Source organism: Carassius gibelio, chromosome A13 (assembly GCF_023724105.1).
Source record: "Carassius gibelio isolate Cgi1373 ecotype wild population from Czech Republic chromosome A13, carGib1.2-hapl.c, whole genome shotgun sequence".
NCBI lineage: Eukaryota > Metazoa > Chordata > Actinopteri > Cypriniformes > Cyprinidae > Carassius > Carassius gibelio.
In genome coordinates, this window is record NC_068383.1 from 25,902,551 (window position 1) to 25,922,326 (window position 19,776).

The following is a 19,776-nucleotide window of genomic DNA, read 5'->3' on the forward strand; positions in this document are numbered from 1 at the left end:
AAGCAGAAGAAGACCATCTCCATCCTAAAACTTGGAGGTGGATCAGTCCTGTTATGGGGTTTCTTTACTGTAGAAGGAAGTGGAAAGCAGAACCTGATTTTACCAAGTGAGACATGTTCCTGGGACAACATCGTTGTTGACCCTGGAACAACATTGTGATTAACCAATCAGATTTGAAGATCCAGTTTATAGATTTTGTGAAGTTTATGCTTAAAATCAGTGTTTGGTGCTTGTACATCAGTGTCATTCATCTATCATATCCTCTGATTTTATGGATTACTCATGGTTAAGGTTAGGTTTAGGTGTAGGGATATGGTTAAGAATATGTTTTTGGAGTAAAATGTTGTTCCAGGGTCAACAAAATATGTTGACCTAGGAACACATCGAACTTGGCAAAATCAGGACGTGCGAAGTGGAAATCATGACTGTATGAAGGACATCATGGATTCTTTGAAGTATCAGGCCATTTTGACAAGAATTGTGATTTCTTTGGTGCAAAGACTGAAGCTGATGCTCAATGGACTTTCCTGCAGGACAGTCATACCAAAGTACACATTCAAATCTACTTCAACTTGATTCAGTGATCCGTTATAGAAGGTTCTTGAGTGGTCTGTTCAGTCTCCAGGCTTAATTCTCATTGAAAATATCTGGTTGAATTTAAAGAAAGCAGTGGTGAATGTGAAAACCAAAGATTTTCAGTGATCTGGAATTTTTTTCAGGCGAGGAATGGGTCAAGACTAGTAGAGAGATGAAAGAAACTTCTAAGCACTTACAGACAGCACTTATTGGTGATTTAAAAAAAAAAAAATTTAATAATTTTGAACATAAATGTTTAGAGCCAATTTGAATTTTATCATGATTCATCAGTGGTCCATTCTCAGAATCACTCAAAAGTGTATTAACAAACTTTCTCTAATACTTTACTGATGCCTTTGTTAAATTGTTTTCATAAAATTTTGTTCGCCGCAGTAAAATGCCTTACAGGTCAAAGGGGTTGAATAATTTTGATTATATATAGTGTTTTTTTTTTTTGCCTCAGATTTGTTTGGCTGGACTTGAATATCTTGGCATATTCATGAATGTGCCAAGAGCCAAATATTCAGCTTTTTATAAATGTATGTGGTTTTGATAAAGCAGACATAGACACTCTTATAATCACACATTTTAATGAATGAAAAAGGAGGAAGTTCAGTAAACATTTTGGTGGCGCTACTTACATTCAGAGTAACTGCAGTTAGTCTTTGTAACCATCAATGTAACATCAGAAGAATAAACAGCAAGAGCTCTTAAATGTGCTATATGCAACAGCGACAGTATCTTTCACAATAAATGTTCTTGAGTTCATGATGCGATGGTTGTGACTGGCACAAGGTTAGCTCAGACCCATGATATCTACAGGAAAAGTCTCTAACCTTTTCCAGTGATTCGTCTTTCATTCCCAGTACCCCAGTGTACAATAAGAGTAATAAGTATCCACAAAAGTGTAACAAAACAGGATGACATTTTGAAGAAACCAACCATGCGGGACAATGTATGGTGGATTAAAGTACTGTTGTTCTCTAGTATTAATCAAGTTGTGTATTTTCTCCTGCACTTAATCACAGAAACCATTAATAGTGGTCTGTGGTAATGTGGTAATGAGGACTGAATGGTAACTACCCTTATTGAGTGTCTTATCTCAACGACCCCTTTTCTCTCTTGGCTTTGTTCACAACTCAAAATCAGCGTACTCATAAATGAAATTTAAGCTTTCTATCTGGAAAGTTTTTAAAATAAATAATTATAAAATCAATCACAAAGATATTTTAAATGTATTCACATGGAAGACAACATTTACCAAAAAAAAAAAAAAAAAAAACTTCCAAACCGATCAACACTGGCTCCTATTACAATAAGGCTAAAAGGCTAATAATTATCTATGCTTCTGGCCAGTTTCAAACCACTGTAGCCAGTATAAGCAAAGTGAATTAAATGACCGAATAAAACACCAAAAGTCACTAAAATCCCGAAAACACAAATTTATTCTTTAACATATAAAAATACTATACCAAAATGAAATACAAATATATATTAGAATCTGTTAAGCATTCTGTATAAAGTGAAGGTCTAGGGAGTTAGGAAAAGGAAATCAAAGCGAAAACAAACACCCACCAAAATTAAATGAAATAAGCTAAACTGCACTTATTTGCGTTTTAATTCTAGGACGATGTTTGTGGCAATTTGCAAACCTTCATGAACGCAGGAGCTTGCAGAGGTAATACTGTAGGAATCAAATAGAGAACATGGTGGAATCTGGGAAATCATTACTGTTACTGGGAGAACTGTCACTTCCAAGAGGTGTGTACAGTGTTGTGGTCATAACCCATAGTCATATTGTACCCCTCAAACAGTTTCAACACTGACCAATATTAGAAAATAAAAATAAAAACTGCAGTGGCGTCGCATATTTAGCAGTGTTTTGATAAGCGATGTTCTATTTTCTGCTCAGCAGTACTAATATTAACCACAATCCAGACATCACATGACAATGAGCATGCATCTTAGAAAACTGTGATGAGATCTATCTAGCGCTTGATTTCAGCTTTCCCTTACATTCTGTAGAGTTCTCTGTTTGAGGTAATGGAATGACAAACACTGTATGGAATAGATCGAATGGATCCTTTTGCTTGACTTTCATTTTCTCGATCTATCAGAAGTTGAAATATTGTAAAGAAGCTCCCCTCCTCCAACAACATAACTCTATATTATGGCACCAGAAGCTTCGCAGAGCTCTTCACACTTTCACATGGAAGGCTGTTGGGTATTTTTGGCCCCCCATGTAGTTTATTAATGATGTTATTTGCAGTGGAAATAGGGCAGAGACACATGGAAGAGTCCCATGTGCCATCCATAACACAAAATGATTGGGAATATCTGGTAAGACAGCATGTCGTTCCATGCATATCTGGTTTCACATGTTCTACTTTACCAGCATGTCTCTGAGGATGTATTCTTCCACACAGATATAATCATATAGTTTTTTTCAGGCATGGTGGAAATGTGAATGTTCCTTTCATCACCATTACAGAGTCTTATGTGCTCAAATACATGTCCTGCACTGCAGAGAGAGTCAAAAAGACCATCATTTTCTTCTAATGCGTGACTACTGTTCTGCTTTTGGGCTTAAACAAGCCAAGGGCCACCTCGCTTGCCTTCCTCTCAGCAGAGTTGCTGTTAATTTACCTTTCTGAGACTTTTTAAAAGAAAGAAATGGAGTTAAAATTTCAGGCTGTTGTGGAAATATAAAAGGGTGGGGGTTAGTGTGATGGGACGGGGCGTATGTCTCTGTATACCCAATGAAAGATATCTATTTCTGTTGACTTTTTGTGATGGCTCTTTCTGCGGATCTGTCAGACTGTGATGAGGTGGTGATGCTAGTGGTTGTGTTCTACATGCACCCCACACAGCCACACTTGATGGTCTTTTCAACCTCCTCGCTGAAGGATGTGCCATCGCTGCACTCAAAAGTGTATTTCCTGCGCTTCATCCTTTGACTGGCGCAGCAGGAGCCGGTGTCACAGGAACCGCTGCACTCCACCCACGACACCATGCGTGTGGTCTGACAGATGGCGTAACCACGCTGGACCTGGTAGAAGTCCCGCACTGGCTCCCCGTGGCACTCAGACTCTAAAACAACATGAAAGCCAAATTCACAATGGACAAGTAATTTAATAATAGTAAAGGAGCTATCCATGCATTATCTTTTCAGAAACAGAATGCTTGACAATGACCATGTGCCTGAAGGTTTGTGCTTATGATTTCTTACCTTTGTCACAATGTTCTCCACTGTAGCCCGTCTCGCAATGACAGTAGGCATCTCCTGTGTCAGATATCTGACAGTGACCATGTTTGCATTGAAGCTTTCTGCATGGATTGAAGAGCTCTTCCTGCTGGTTGCACAGGGCACCATGAAAACCCTCCTGGCACTCACAGCGGTACGACTGCATGTCCATTGGAATACATCTCCCATGAACACACCTGTGTAAAGAGAATGAATGAATTAAAGCATAACATATTCCTCAGGCCAGTCTGCTTATTTCACCTCGAGGATTTGACTGACTTGCTGCCCAGGCAGGGGTTCGCCGAAGGCTGGTCACAGTGTTGCCCACTCCATCCGGGCTGGCAGTGGCATACAGGGCCTATGGCGGTGTTGGGTTGGCAAATACCATGGAGGCAGTATATCTTTCGGCAGGGCTCACATCCGGGCACCACACCAGGTTTCATCTGGGTTTTGGTAAAGTCTTGTAGCTCATTATTGATGTAAAGGTTCTGAATACAGCCGTGAAAACTGGAGCTGTTTTGGATCTGCCAGACGCGGGGAGCTATGGGGTGGACACTGACCGGCATGCCTGATTCAGCGAGAAAATTTAGTTGGGAAGAGACCAGTTAGCAAACACGTTTAGCAAAACACTTATGCCACTTGAATTCAGTTATCATTAATGGTATATATGTCAGGCTCTATAAATCCTGCTCCTTTGGGTCAACTGTCATATACAGAGTTTATCTGCAACTGTGATCAAACACACCAGAATAAATGAATCGTGGTCTAAAGGATTACTGGAAAATTACAGCTAGGTGGATTTAACAAGGGTTGGAGCTAAACTCTTTAGGACAGTGGCCCCTCTAGGACCGGATCTGAAAAACCTGGGTATACTGATTTGTTGATTCTAGCCAATTTCAAGAGCAATCGAGTGGAGAGCATGTGTTGTGTCTAGGTCAGGATAGACAGTATTGTACAATGATTTTAGCTGTGATGTAGGCAGATATCCTTGGTGCACTCCTACCTCCCACATACAGTGGAGCTTCTCCTCTCAAGGGCTGCACTTTACCAAAGCTGTCCATGGTGGTTGGGATACCACCATCTATGGAAAGGTTCACCATCTGGTCAAAGGTCACCAGTTCTACCGTGTGGAACTGACCATCATTGATGGTCTCAGTGCTGTGTAAAACAAGCATGGAAGATATCTGATGTGAAAGTTAAATGGCATTTAAGCTTTATAAATGTTTCATTTGTAGTCAGCTGCTGAGTGGAAAATACAGAATCACTTGATCTTTTGAAAATTAAATGTAGTTATCAGTGATCTTCATGATTAGTAATATCCCTGTATGCCCACATTTCAATGGAATTAAATAAAAAAAAGCTCAAAACTCCAGCTCACCTGTAGATTGCATGACTTGGTTGGCTGCCAGGGTCATAGCTGACTTTAACATGACCTTCATGAAGCTCCACAGCAATGTGGTCATTGTCCCCATTGTACAGAAGAATGCCATTATCTTCTGCTGTGGACACCTGAGAAAAGAACCAAAATAGCTCATATATCATCAGTAGATGACCAGAACATACCTGACTGCAGTGTCAGCCTAGTTTGCCAATGTCAAGAAATGAACCTCATTGCTACACTGGTTACCTTTTATAAAGCACTTCTACTTGTTTTTTACTAGTTCTGAATGTTGCAAGCCATGTGAAAGATGTTAAACAATAACACTGGCAGATTTCATCCAGTGTTTGTTTAAAGTTTGAGTTTTGTTGAATACCTGTAGCGTGATGTTAGCCTGAGGCCAGTTCTTCAGGTCACTCAGTAGCAGGTAGGAGTCTCGGTCCACAAAGTTGACACTGACCAACTTTTCACAGCGTGGTCCACCAAACCCTTCCAGGCACTGACACAGTGCATGGCCCCCCCGCTCCACACAGGGGGCATTGTTTTGACAGTCAGCCAATTCACAGAGAGAGCGCGGAGTAGATGGGACTTCACAAAGCTGTCCACTGCACACAAGATGTTTCAAGTCAGTTTTGATCATCTCAAATCTAATTGTGATTGTCATGAGCATGTCTCTGAGCATTTGTAAGAGATGTTTCATGAAAGTGAAGTGACATACAGCCAAGTATGATGACCCATACTCATAATTCGTGCTTTGCATTTATCCCATCCAAAGAGCACACACACACCATGAACACACACCCAGAGCAGTGGGCATCATTTATGCTGCGGCGCCAAGGGAGCAGTTCAGGGTAAACAACCATAAACATTACAGCACAACACAGCCTTCAGTCATTTAACAAAGTATTATAAAGTATTATGAGGAGTATGTTTATGCAATACTTACATTGTTCACTTCACATCATCTCTAGTCCATCACTTAACCTGCAATCTTGCTTTTTTAGTCCCTATCGAAAGCTCATGACCATAGATGAGAGTTGGAGCATAGGTTTGTCCACATGCTCAACTTACTCTTCATCACTACAGCCCAGTATAATGACTGCATTACTCCTGCCACTGCCTTAATCCACCCAGCAATGTTATGTAGAGACAACTCATTCCTTAGAACTAAAGAGGACAATACGCCTCTTTCTGACTGAGAACCAGGGCCCCAGATATGGAAGCACAGACCCCTATCCCACCATCAAGTGTGCACTCAAGGAAGGTCACAATTAAATAATGCCCAGCTCCCCACCAGGAAACTTTCTGCTCCTCGGCTGTGCCTTGGGATCCCATCCATACATATCCCAAACAGAATAGTTGACATTTACTTTGGGTTCAGAAATTCCTCAAGAGTTCCTTCCACCTTCAGACTCCATCTCAGCAGTTCCTGAACCTAATTAACTTGGACCAGTCAATACCTCCACTGTCTTAGCCATTTGATGGTTTGCCACAACCTCATTGAGGCTGACCAAAAGTACTTCACAACGGCTTACCTGAGCTTTTTTGCTTCTGCAACTACTGTGGCCAGACAGCCAAATCAACCCACAAGGTTAGCCATTCCTGAAAGACCTCCACCTTCACACTGACAGCCTTCATCACCACCTGTGTCTACCAATGTGTCCACACAGACTCCATGTCTCCAGCCTCCTTGGGAAAAGGGAATATCACATCTGAAGGTGGGAATTAAACATCTTCTGGACAAGAGCCTTCACCAAACATTCTCAGTTCACCATCACAATCTGTTTAGGTTTCCTGGTTTTGTCTGACAGCTAGCTACCTTGCTATTTAACCAAACTCATTATCTGGTCATGATCAGTTGACAGCTCTGCTCCTCTCTTTACCTGCGTCTAAAAGAAATCAGATGGTACAATATTACATTCCTATATACAACTTTATGTATAAACATGGTGTTTGTTGTATCCAATTCATGAAGAGGACAGAAATCCAATAACATATAACTGCTCAGGTTTAGATCAGGCAGTCCATCCCTCCTAATCACCTCCCTCTGGGTTTCGCCACTGTCACAAACATGTTTGTTGAAGTCGCCTAGCAGTACAGTGGAGTTTCTAGAGTGGTAGCTGAAGTTAAACCAGACCGGCTGACGAATGAACAGGACATAAATGAACATTTATTCTAAATTGACTTGAAATAATTTCAAGGTAATTCATCAGTTTTCCCAATGTTCCCAAATGATCTTCATCTGTTTAGTTCATCTGTTTAGTTTAACCCATCTCTTTTAGAGAACTACAGACCAGTTTCCCTTCTTCCTTTCATTGCAAAAACACTTGAACGAGCTGTGTTCAAACAAGTCTCTGCATTTCTCACACAGAACAACCTCCTTGACAGCAACAAATCTGGCTTCTAAAGTGGACATTCAGCTGAGACGGCCTTGCTCTCAGTTGTTGAAGCCCTAAGACTGGCAAGAGCAGAATCCAAATCTTCAGTACTTATCCTGCTTTATTTGTCCGCTGCTTTTGACACGGTTAACCAGATCCTCCTATCAACCCTACTGGCACAGGGCATCTCAGGACTGCACTTCAGTGATTTGAGTCTTACCTATCAGATAGGTCTTTCAAAGTATCTTGGAGAGGGGAGGTGTCCAAGTCACAACATCTAACTACTGGGGTGCCTCAGGGCTCAGTTCTTGGACCACTTCTCTTCTCTGTCTACATGGCATCATTAGGTTCTGTCATTCAAAAACATGGCTTTTCATACCACTGCTATGCTGATGACACTCAACTCTACCTCTCATTCCATCCGGATGATCCAACGGTAGCTACTCGCATCTCAGTTTGTCTAACAGACATTTCTTGCTGGATGAAGAACCATCACCTTCAACTCAACCTTGCCAAGACAAAACTGCTTGGGTTTCCAGCAAACGCATTGTTTCATCACAATTTCATCACAATTTCACCATCCAGTTAGGCTCATCAACCATAACTCCTTCAAAAACAGCTAGAAGCCTTGGAGTTATGATTGATGATCAGCTGACTTTCTCAGACCACATTGCTAAAACTGTCCGATCCTGCAGATTTGCTTTATTCAACATCAAGAAGATCAAGCCCTTTCTTTGGGATCATGCTGCACAACTCCTTGTTCAAGCTCTTGTTCTGTCCAGGCTGGACTATTGCAATGCTCTCTCAGCAGGTCTTCCAGCCAATTCTATCAAACCTTTACAATTAATTCAGAATGCGGCAGCAAGATAAATTTTTAATGAGCTGAAAAGAATACACACAAACCTCTGTTTATCAATTTGCACTGGCTTCCAATAGCTGCTCGCATAAAATTCAAGGCATTGATGTTTGCCTACAAAACTACCACTGGCTCTGCACCCATTTACCTAAATTTGTTACTTCAGACTTATGTTCCCTCTAGAAGCTTGCATTCTGCAAGTGAACGTCGCTTGATTGTGCCACCCCAAAGAAGCACAAAGTCACTTTTACAGACTTTTAAATTAAATGTTCTTGACCTCCCCAACTCCATTCCGAGCAACTGAGTGCTTAGCCATCTTCAAGAATCGCTTAAAACACATCTCTTCCATCTTTATTTGACCCTCTAACTTCAACACTCACTATTCTAATTCTATTCTTTAAAAAAATCTAACTACCTTTCTCATCTTTTTGTTTTCTATTTTCTTTTCATTTATTTTGCAATTGTATATGTGTGTGTGTATGTGTAAAGACCTCTAACTAGCTTGCTCTATTGTTTTTTATTCTATCTGTTTTCTTTTTATTTATTATATTATTTAAAATCCCATGCTAAGTGTACTGTGTTAAGCTAACTGAGGCTTGTTATATCACTTATATATCATTGCTCTTTTGTTGTTTTTGATTGCTTACACGGTCTTCATCTGTAAGTCGCTTCGGATAAAAGCATCTGCTAAATGAATAAATGTAAATGTAGTTCAAGTTTAATAATGGTGGATACAAAAAGAGTAAGAGTTTGCTCAGACACTCAACTGAGACAACTTTTATCCAGATTGACTTATGAATGGGGTAATACCACAGCAAAAGCCATTCATCCTACGGAGATGTAGGAGTAACATGAAAAGTGCACTCCACGTCAACACTTCTTCACTTCACTTCACTGAGTCAGATAAAATCCCTCCAGAATTAAAAGTCTGCCTGTATCTCGTGGGTTTGAGGACAGACAGTAATGGGAGGAGGCAGAGCAATCTCTCTGAATGCTTTACACTCCAAAGTATCTCCGCAGGGATAACAAGTACTTTCTACATCTGTCACAAGAAACTCCAGTTGCAGTGTGTGATTAAACTGCTAAAAGTTCACTGGTTAGCAAAATGTATTTAGGTAATAGAAGAAAAGAAAAACAGTTGCAAACAAATCGTCTGACATTAGTTTCCGTCTATCAGAAGATGAAGTGCAATTCTGGATCACTGATAAACTGGGGTTCACTCCACAGATGTTAAACTGTAAAATTGTGTAAAGAACTGACCTGTAGGCCTTGGGGCAAACGCAGGAGTATCCATTAACCTCGTCCACACACTGTGCCCCATTCTGACACCTGTGGTCCTTGCAATCGTCATAGTTCATACTGCAGTCCTCACCCACATAACCAGGTGTGCATATACACCTACATCAAACACGTGTGCAACCATTATAGAGCTCTTTGAAAACAACTGATCATTTGGTTAATAAAAAGGCTGTTACTCAGCTACTATGTCAGAGGAGATGAGGTTACTTTGGGCCAGTGACTGTGATGAAGCAGGTGGACTGGTGCTTGCAGGGACTGCGTGTAGAAGCACACATGTCCTCCATATCGTCACACATCTCCCCTACACACACACACACACACACACACACACAGTGCAGTCTGTAAGTCTGGTGTCATAACTATGTGCTTACAAGAGTTTGAGAGAAAAGACAAATTGGTAGCACTTTATTCTTCAGTCCTGTTCCACATTAGTGAATAACTAAATACTAACATTTAACCCATATAACTTACATTATCCAGTACACATTATACTGTAAAATAAAGTGCAACCGAATATTCTTTGTGATAACACTTTATTTCGATAGTCCTCTTTAGAAATTCTATTACAGTTTTGCTTTAAAAAAACAATCAAATTAATGTATGTGTTGAGGAAGTAACGTGTACCTGTGTAAAAAGGGGCACATAAACAGGTGTAATTGTTGATCCCATCTATGCAGGTTGCTCCGTTCTGACAGTCGTTGTCTTTACACTCGTCAATATCAATGTCACATGTGGGGCCTTCAAAGCCTGCAGCACACGAACAGCTGAGAAAACACACAAATGCGTCATTTTTAAATGAGGATCAAGCTTCCTAAGCACTGAGAATGAATTTCATGAGGACTTCCAGGTCAAATTTTACCCCAAAAGCAAAACATAAGAATATAAGAAATAACTGTGCTTTTGCAGCTTATTCTAGAAGAATAAATAATAATAATAAAAAAAGAAAGTAAATTGAATTTGGCACAACAAATAACCATTTAACGCATGCTTTCAACCACTTGACACATTAATAAATGATAAGACTCACCTAAAGCCCTCATCCTCTTCTCCAGACATGTGGCATGTTCCTCCGTTCATACAGGGCTCACCGATGCAAGCGTTGAGCGGCGTCTCACAGTTCTTGCCCTGTGTGTGAAAGGAAATGTGGGAATGTTTCATGTCCATCTATCAGGATCCACACTGCTGGTGTTTAGTGTGCTCACCTTAAACCCGTCTGAACAGCGACACCTGTAGCCGTCCGTGTGATCGGCCTCACAGCTGCCGTGGTTCAGACAGGGCTTGGACATGCACGGGTTACACTTGGCTAGTATAGCAGCGTCCACTTCACCTGCACACACAGAAACACCACCCTTACTGCCCTGACAGATGCAGAATAAAACCCCTCATCCAAGGACACACAACGGGAATCTGAGTGTCTTTCTCAGAGCATGTTTACCTTGACACTCGAACCTCTTGGCCGGGGTGGTGAGCAGTAATTTCCCCTCCATGCCGTGCGGTCCAACACAGCGTGCGATGCCAGGCTCCTTGTAGCCAGTTTTCACCCAGTCAGAGAGCCAGCGCAGACGGCAGTCACAGTGCAAAGGGTTCGCACCAATTGCTCTGAGAGCAAACACACACCATTCAGCATTAAACAAATACAGATTGTTTTAGACAACCAACATCAGATGCACTGAACAAGCCCTGTCTGTGTGTAATGTACAGTACGCAGCATAAACGAGTACATAGATATACTTCTATTTCTTAATGATCACTATTACTACTATTGAAAGAAGAATTTTTATTTTTTATTTTATTAAACACATATTTAATAAAAAGTAAAAACTTGTCATTCCTATCTCAAAAATTAGCTTAAATTTGCTTAAATGCAGGGTTGCAAAAATAAATGTTAAGAAAAGTGTAATATTCTAGTACATAGTATGTCCTCCCTAACTTTAAAACTGCTCTGACTCTTCTTGGCTCTGCGTGATCTGTCCTGTTTAACTCCAGCAGGACCACCTCCTTTAATGTCCAGGTCTTTAATGGAGACTGTCTCTATAAAATCCTCTCTGAGAGAGTTAAAGTGGGGTGAAAGAGAGGACAGCAGCTGAATTCTGAAAATGTGTGAATTCATGACACTTTGGATAACTGTGTATTACTGTGTGAGATGAAACGATTACTTTTGCCTGCTCGGAGACACTTGCTTGACATTATCCTGCTCTTTTCTCAGCAAAAACCACTGATTCAAGTGAAGGCCTGAACATTGTAACAAGTCCAGTTCTCTGTCAGCATTATGTCCGAGAATGATTTAATGTGCTATGTAACACTTTACTGTTTTGGTTCAAAATACTCACGTTCATAAAAAATTGCCTTTAACTTGAACCATTTTTTTTTTTGCCATGCTACATTTGATCACTTTTATAAGAAAATCTTATTTTCTTATTATTTATTGATCAGCCAGTCTTGATACAACATCATATCTTCAAGGAACCCTAATGTCTTGTATGAAAAGGGAAGTGGAGCTGTTTTCCATCATCATTGCTGCTAGATGGCGCTGTAGATGTCCTAAACACATGTGGCCAAACAAACAAAGCTTGTTCGAATTCTATTCAACTCCCCTAAAATAAAGACAAATTGCACAAGAGGCTTTGTATTACACTGAATCTACCAGAAATAAAGGAATTGTTCACCCAAAAATGAAAATTCAGTCATCGTCTACTGTTCCACACCCACAAGACATTTGTGAAGCTTGGATTTGTAGAGTAAAATGTCCATGGTAAAATTCCAGCAACCCACACTCACATTTGGCTTAATGCTTAAAAAAATGCAGAAATATTCAATATATAATAACATTTATTACTATTAATCATTATTCTGCCATGTTTTATCACATGTCAAGACGGTTCATAGATCTGAGGACAGACAGACTGAGCACCAAGAGCACAAACCCTGGCAGACACAAGCACTGATGTACATCCACGGCTCTCTGAATCATAGCTTTAGGTCAAAGTGTGTCTGCATATATAGACGTGCATTAGTTTAGTCTCTTTACTCACAGATGTGACAGCGATGCAGCGTCGTTGAAGATCCCATCAGGCAGCTCTGAGATGTCATTACCATGCAGAGACCTTAGAACGACACAAGAGACACAAGCATCATCCACGCTCGTGACATTACCAGCGCGCCTCACACTGTTTCTTAGTTTCTCTCGACACACTGATGATATGACGTATGTTTTATACATAACTTCTCAAATGTAGGAGAGAGTGTGGGTTTTGATCTTAATAAAGGGTTCAGAAGGTATTTTTGAAATATTTAGTTTATGTGTTTGAGGTGCATATACAGTATAATTTGTGTGTTGTGTGTATAAGTTGTGTGGCCGCAGTGTGTGAAAACAACCAGCCTATAATGGTAAAAATCCACCCACTCATTGTTTTATATTCCCAATCCCAATCCCAGTCTCTCCACACGAGCAGTTCCAGAATATGACGTTATACTCATTTGTGACGCTCTGCTCTATTAGCACACACACAGCCCTGAGTGAGGAGCAGCGGTCCATCATTACTGTTCTCTTGCTGTAGCTGCTGGAGATACAGTGTCAGCACCAAAGAGACATTAACAGTGTTGTGTGTTGGGATGAACCAACGAACAAAGGAGTCTCCATAGACCAATGAGGACACAACAAAAAAAAAGAAAAGTCCTATACATTTGTGCTAACATTTTACACTGGACTGCCTCACAAACGAGGGTCAGTTCAGCGCTGGAGTTGTGCAAAGATTGCTTGTGAAAGAGGGACATTCGAGCGCAAACATCCAGACGAAAAGATTAAAAAAAAAAAATATATATATATATATATATATATATATATATATATATATATATATATATATATATATATATATATATATATATACTTATATACTTGTTTTTAGTTTTTGCTTTTTTTTGCAGTGAATTACATTGTTAAAAGTTTCAACATTGTTAAAATATGGATATTTCCAATTATTATAATTATATTATTAAAATGATTCAAATATATGAGATTGAAACAGATTTATTCATGATACATATAAACCTGGTTATTACTTGTTTAAAACTCATTCAGTTTATTACATAAGTACTTTCCAGTAATATTACAGAAATCTGACCTGTTTAATTTATCACACTTAGTTTACTAGTAAGTGTTAAATCTGTAATCCAAATAGATCAAAATATGTCATTCAGATACATTAATCTTAAAATTAGTTTGATGCCACTATTGTCGTCTTTAGTGCTGCTTCATAGTGGAATTGAATTTGCTTAATTATTGGTGAACTTTGCTGAATCAACATTGTTATTTAAATAAACTGAATTTAAACTGAGCTGAATAGTGCAGTGTACAGATGAACATGACTTGACTTGATGAACATGCATGAGCACAGCTGTGTTTTCTGCAGGTCTGGTTGGACAGCTGCCCTCAGCCGGAGCTCAGGTTTATCTGTTTCCATGCTGCAGGTTCTGAGGAATTCAGCGATGCTGGTGTTGGGTTACTGAACGCACAAATGATAGGCAGGATAACCAGAGAGAGACTGTTCCCTGCTTCATGATTAGCTGACTACACAGCTGTAGAGCAACAGGAGTCTTAACACAATTATCTGTCATCTTCAGAGAAGCAACCAATCATAATGTTTTTGAATAATGTATTTTGTACCGCAATCTCTGCTTATTGTCTCATTACATGTTGTTTGTTGCAGTCATTACTAGTTAAGTAAAACATGTAGTTTAGTATGAAAAAGATGTGTTTTTTTTACTTGTTTCATGCCTGTTAGGACAGTTAAACACCTTTCCAGTGCAGAAGCAGCTGTGTATGCAGATGAGCATTTTCAGATCCATGTTGAGCTTTGGATGCATTGAAATATTTGAACGTTTTGAACCCATATGTGACCGCTGACTGAATGTGATGTATCTAATCAAAACTCAGAGCATGAGGTGAGTATTACCAGGGTTCTTTTCTCTGTTCACTATCCTACTTGAATGTTGGAGATGATGGAAAAACAGGTTTAGTGCTTGATGTTAGGTAGTAAAGAGCTACGTACAACAAGCGGAGAGACCGAAGACCTCCAAAGGCCAGAGTCGGGATACAGCGAAGAGCGTTATAGCTCAGGATCCTGCAGGACAAAATCAGACAAATCCTGCAGTGAGAATTGAGTGTCTCAGCTGAGTTTCTGCATGACATTCATGTTGTTGAGGACGTACAGGGTCGTCAGCTGACTCATGTTGGCAAACGAAGAGTTGGTCAACGTGCTGATTTTGTTGTTACTCAGGTCTCTGAAACAAAAGATCACAACATGCCCATCAAACCAAAATGATAACCTGTCCAAGAATGCCTGTCTGTGAAACGTTAAGAGCGAGGCATACACTAGCTGCAGGTTTTTGAAGTTGGACAGCTCCTTCGGCACCACACTGAACTGGTTTCCATCCAGATACCTGCAGACACAAACTCACTGTTTAACCCATTCAGAGGACAGATTTGCATATTTATCTGTTTCTGACAGTCTTATGGCTTCAGAAGGCTTGTATGAACCTCTCTTATGATGCTTCTTTCTTTGTTTGTGTGTGTTTTGTTTGTGTGTGGTTCTGTAGCTCAGAGACAGTGTGTGTGTGTGTGTGTGTGAAAGTCTGCTGGGCGTTCCGCAGGACTGACACGGCCTCTCATCACCTGGTTGTGGTGTTTTGGTAGGAGGAGACTGCTTTAATGACTGGCTGAGAGCACAGCACACCTGGCCAGATTCAGTGAGAGCTCTAGCCAAATGAGAGGTTTTCCCACTCAGAGGAATGACAGGCATCTGCAGACGGTCTGTGTGTGTCACTCCCACTGAAAACCACCCTAATTACACTCCTGCTTCACACACACAAACACTAAAGCTCCGACCAGTGCTGACAAAACATACAGCTCTCTTACTGATAACAAGAAAGGTTTCGCATTTATGGTTTTATCTTTGTGTTTGTTTGTGTTTTAAATCAGATGAAATCCAAAACTAGATCAAGACAAGTCTAAGCACAGATTTATCATCTGTATTTCAGATATTCATGAACTGCTGTATGGTATCCTGAAACACTGCGTGCAAACCATGTGGGATGTGATAAGAGATCTGGTAACCTTAAAAAGAATCTTTAAAGAATGATAAAAGAGTTAAAGAGCTATGAAAGAATCTTAAATGAAAGAGTTTTTTTGTAACCAGCAACAACACAAAAGTATTTAGACCAAAATTTAAGATACGTGTATTTGAAAGGCATAACCAAATTCTATATTCAATTTAAATACCTTAAATTTAGGCATACATATTATTATTATTAATTTTTTTTTTTTTTTTTTGAGTGTATCTCATCAAGTAACATTTTCTCAGTTGCTGGGTCTCAATCTCTGTGAATTGGTCTGGGTATATCTGTCCACTGTGAAACCTCATTCTTTCCTCATCTTGCTCCACATTAACATGATTGGTTGTGATTTAATCTTTTTTGAGGGAAAAAAGTATTTGATGCTGGAAACTTCAGGATACAAAGAGAGTTTTGACTCACAGCTCAGTGACGTTGCGCGGGATTCCTTTGGGTAAGACATGCAGGTGTTTGTTGCTACAGCGGACCATGGACTCCAGACAAGTACACTCGGTAGGACACTGGACGGGCGGCGTGCAGCTCGCTTCTTCTTGATCTGCCCACATCAAAATGACAGAGGCAGTGAATCAACATACTGTGATACAATCGAAAACATAATGCAGTGTGTCAAATCAATCTTTATAAAGAGAAGAGTGTGTACCCTCTTGGCAGCGGAAGTCTGGTAACGCTACATCCTGCAGGGGAATCTCTTTGAGGAACGCTGGCCGCTGGCAGCGCGGGTTTCCCGTGACAATCTTACGGTTTCTCAGCCAGCTGCTCAGCCATGCCAGATGGCAGTTACAGTTGAATGGGTTGGCCAGCAGGTTTCTGCCACACACACACAAATATTTTAATTAGCCTCGTCAGCGGCACCAAATAGTCCTAAACAGCAGGCTACTCTTTCCAATGAGGATTATTTTGTAATTCATTACGATTAACACTGGATCTCTAGCGTATGGTGAAGCATAATGACTGGTATCTACCCTTCACCTACATCCCATCATGCTTTGTGTGAATTATGGGAGTAAATTTCATCATATGGAAATAAGTAGGAATGTGATGTTAATAGGCTTGCATTCATGGCCGTTCACACCAAATATGATTATATTAAGTAACTAACTTAACCATGGTTATCTGATCACATGAAGTGAGATATCTCACTTTGGGAACAGCCTAGGCATGATTGATTGTGTGGAAGCACCAATGACTCCACGTCTGCCAATCACAGCAAACCAATGACTGCAGCGATCAGATTGTCCCGCCTCCCTGTATATAAACTGCAGTTACCTGCTGTTTTTTCAATCTCCGCATATCTCTTTTCTGTACAGAACACAGAGGTAATACTGTGAGATACCTCACTTATGTTTTTAAAGAACCAGGGTTACGTAAGAAAGTAACCTAAAATTTTCTTTCTAACATTAGTTCGATATCTCACTATGGGATATAGATATCTTCCATATTGTTGTATACTGAGGAAGCAGACTAAACATGAATACAAGCTGAATTAAACCTCTTTGACCCAATTAAAATGCTTAAAACAGATCAGTAAAAAAAAATCTGACACTATTATAAACTGGATTACCCAAGTGCTTAACATACAATTTGTCCACACGCTTCCAAGACCGAATGGGCAAGTGAAGGTTCTGTCACTTCCAGTCTATAGAACCTCACAAAAGTGTGCTACAAAAAAGATTAGCTTGCAATAGGATACATTACTGCCACAGACACTGCCCCTTCCAGTGTGCTGTTGAAGCCTCCTGCACCCCTTATTTTTGGTGTAGTCCAGGGCTTACCAAAAGAAGACCAGCTACTGCTGCCATGGCACTACCCACTCAGTAAGACTGGATAACACTGGGAAAACGTACCTGTACCACTTGGGACAAAATTGGGAAAGCCCCATCCTTCTCATATGAGTTTTCGGAAGAACTTACACATATGGACAACTGTTTGGGTGCATATGGAAGATTAGAGGTGACTGTAACCCTCTTAGAAAATAGCAGGAAGTCTGCAAGGGAAACACAGATTCTGAAGCTATACCGTGTATTTTACACATATGGGATCCACTTAGGTCTCTATATATGGAACCCAGCCCTCTACCGGCTCTCACAGATTCATCAAGTGAGGGCCTGGCACTGGACACTCTGGCATGTCTGGCTGCCAAGGAGATGGAGGAGCTTGATTGGGTCTATGATATGGACTCTCTGGAGCAGTCTTAGCAAGTCAACCTGAAGCCGGGGCCTCTCAGTGCTTCTACCTGTTTGAGAACACAGGTGTATACCAGCTCCAAACAATGGCTATATATACCTGCTCCTTGGTCTCCCTGATCTTGCACTACCACTCTTTGTCTCTCCCAGGCGTCTCTATGCTGGGGTCAGCGTGTGTGCAACCCTTACCTGCATTCGGGCAGAGAGTGCATGAGTAGTACATTTGACCGCTCTTTTGAACTGCCCACAGCTGCTCACTGGCTAGAGAGGAGGGTGAGTTTGATCCGAGACCGGCTTGTCCACAACACCCCATCCCCTCTAGAGACCCAGAGATAGTGTTGCTCTTTTGTCAAAATTTTGGGTACCACTGACCATGAAGTCAGTGGTGGGGAAAGAAAGATACAAAAGATTCTATGCCTGGCCCTCCTCCAGGGGAGGAAGTGGTATGTTCACAATCTCCCGAAGAGCAGCTCTTTCCATTTCTGGGTCGCCTGTCTCAGGGCCTCTTGCTTTTCCGCTTGCCACCAGGTTTGCCTTGGGACTGATTTTACAGTGCTGCTTTGCTGGGGGCTGCTGCTTTTGCTGCACAGGAGCGGGGCGTAGACAGGGGGCCATCCACGGCAACGAGTCAACTGAGGCGCTACAGTCAGTGGCCGGATGGAGGCAGCAGCTGAACGCCGGGCCAGGATGTGTTTGATGCCCTTAGTCTGCTTCTGTGTGATGGAGAACTTCTGGGCAAAGTTTTCCACCACATTGCAGAGGAGGCCGGTCTGGGACAAGAGGGCTGTTAAAAACTGAGTCTTGTCAGTCTCCCTCATGTTGGCTAGACACAGCCAAAGATGGTGTTCCTGGACCACTATAGTGAACATTGCATGGTCCAGAGACCGCACAGTAACCTTTGTTGCCTGTAGCAGGAGGTCAGTAGCAGTGCAGAGTTCTTTGGAAACTTCTGGGTTGTGCCCACCCTCATGCAGGTCCTTCAGTGCCTTGGCCTAATTAACCTGCAACAATGCCATGGCATGTAGTGCAGAGGCAACTTCTCCACAGGCTACAAAAGCACTGCCGGTCAGGGCTGGTGAGTGCCTACAGTCCAGGGATGGGAGTGACAGATTGCCCAGCTTTCTTCAGGGGTATTTGGACACTTGTGGGATCTCCATATAACCCCACCCTGCCCCACCGTTGAGGGTGGTGAGGAGGACGAGCCACTGGGGTAGTTTCTGGCAGTAAAAGGTGTCATCTACGACCCATTGAGCTAATCATGCACCTCCGGGAAGAAAGGCTGGGGGATGGGGCCCTGAGACCCAGCCTGAGCCACCCTGAGAAACCAATCATTCAGCCTTGAGGGTTCGGGACGCATTGGAGGTTTCCATTCAAGCCCAATCCTCTTGCCAGCCCGGGCAAGCATAGCCACCATTTCCAGATCAATATCCGGCATTGCTAGCCACCTAGAAGGTGGCAGCACTGTCAGATAATCATCTCCAGAAATGTCTGGCTCACTCTCCAATGCAGCGATCGAAATCTGATCATCGGAGGGAGCACTGAAGGATACAAGTGGTACCCTATGAGAGGGTCCATCCTGTTCCTTCAGTGGCTCCACTGGCTGCGAAGTGCCGGTGGAAGGTGGAGCCCTTGGAGGTTGGTCACCATAAGACCAGTCCATCTACTGCCATTAGTAGTGTGCAGCCACCAGGGGAAGCCATAGATCTAGACAGAGGCATGGGCACCCACGC

At 41.5% G+C, this 19,776-nt stretch overlaps 1 protein-coding gene across 1 annotated transcript in view; it reads right to left on the reverse strand.

Annotated features, from left to right (window-relative positions):
- Window positions 1–1,149: 1,149 nt before the first annotated feature.
- LOC128026538 (slit homolog 1 protein) overlaps window positions 1,150–19,776 on the reverse strand; it is a 56,875-nt gene continuing 38,248 nt past the window's right edge. Inside the window, exons 20-37 of the mRNA XM_052613794.1 lie at window positions 16,504–16,670; window positions 16,266–16,398; window positions 15,105–15,173; window positions 14,943–15,014; window positions 14,783–14,854; window positions 12,764–12,835; window positions 11,167–11,330; window positions 10,934–11,058; window positions 10,759–10,856; window positions 10,356–10,495; window positions 9,939–10,032; window positions 9,693–9,830; window positions 5,575–5,803; window positions 5,199–5,329; window positions 4,824–4,978; window positions 4,100–4,388; window positions 3,806–4,017; window positions 1,150–3,666 (exon numbers count right to left, since the gene is read on the reverse strand). Coding sequence (XP_052469754.1) covers window positions 3,428–3,666; window positions 3,806–4,017; window positions 4,100–4,388; window positions 4,824–4,978; window positions 5,199–5,329; window positions 5,575–5,803; window positions 9,693–9,830; window positions 9,939–10,032; window positions 10,356–10,495; window positions 10,759–10,856; window positions 10,934–11,058; window positions 11,167–11,330; window positions 12,764–12,835; window positions 14,783–14,854; window positions 14,943–15,014; window positions 15,105–15,173; window positions 16,266–16,398; window positions 16,504–16,670 — 2,599 coding nt within the window. The 3' untranslated portion in view covers window positions 1,150–3,427. The remainder of the gene's footprint in view (window positions 3,667–3,805; window positions 4,018–4,099; window positions 4,389–4,823; window positions 4,979–5,198; window positions 5,330–5,574; window positions 5,804–9,692; window positions 9,831–9,938; window positions 10,033–10,355; window positions 10,496–10,758; window positions 10,857–10,933; window positions 11,059–11,166; window positions 11,331–12,763; window positions 12,836–14,782; window positions 14,855–14,942; window positions 15,015–15,104; window positions 15,174–16,265; window positions 16,399–16,503; window positions 16,671–19,776) is intronic.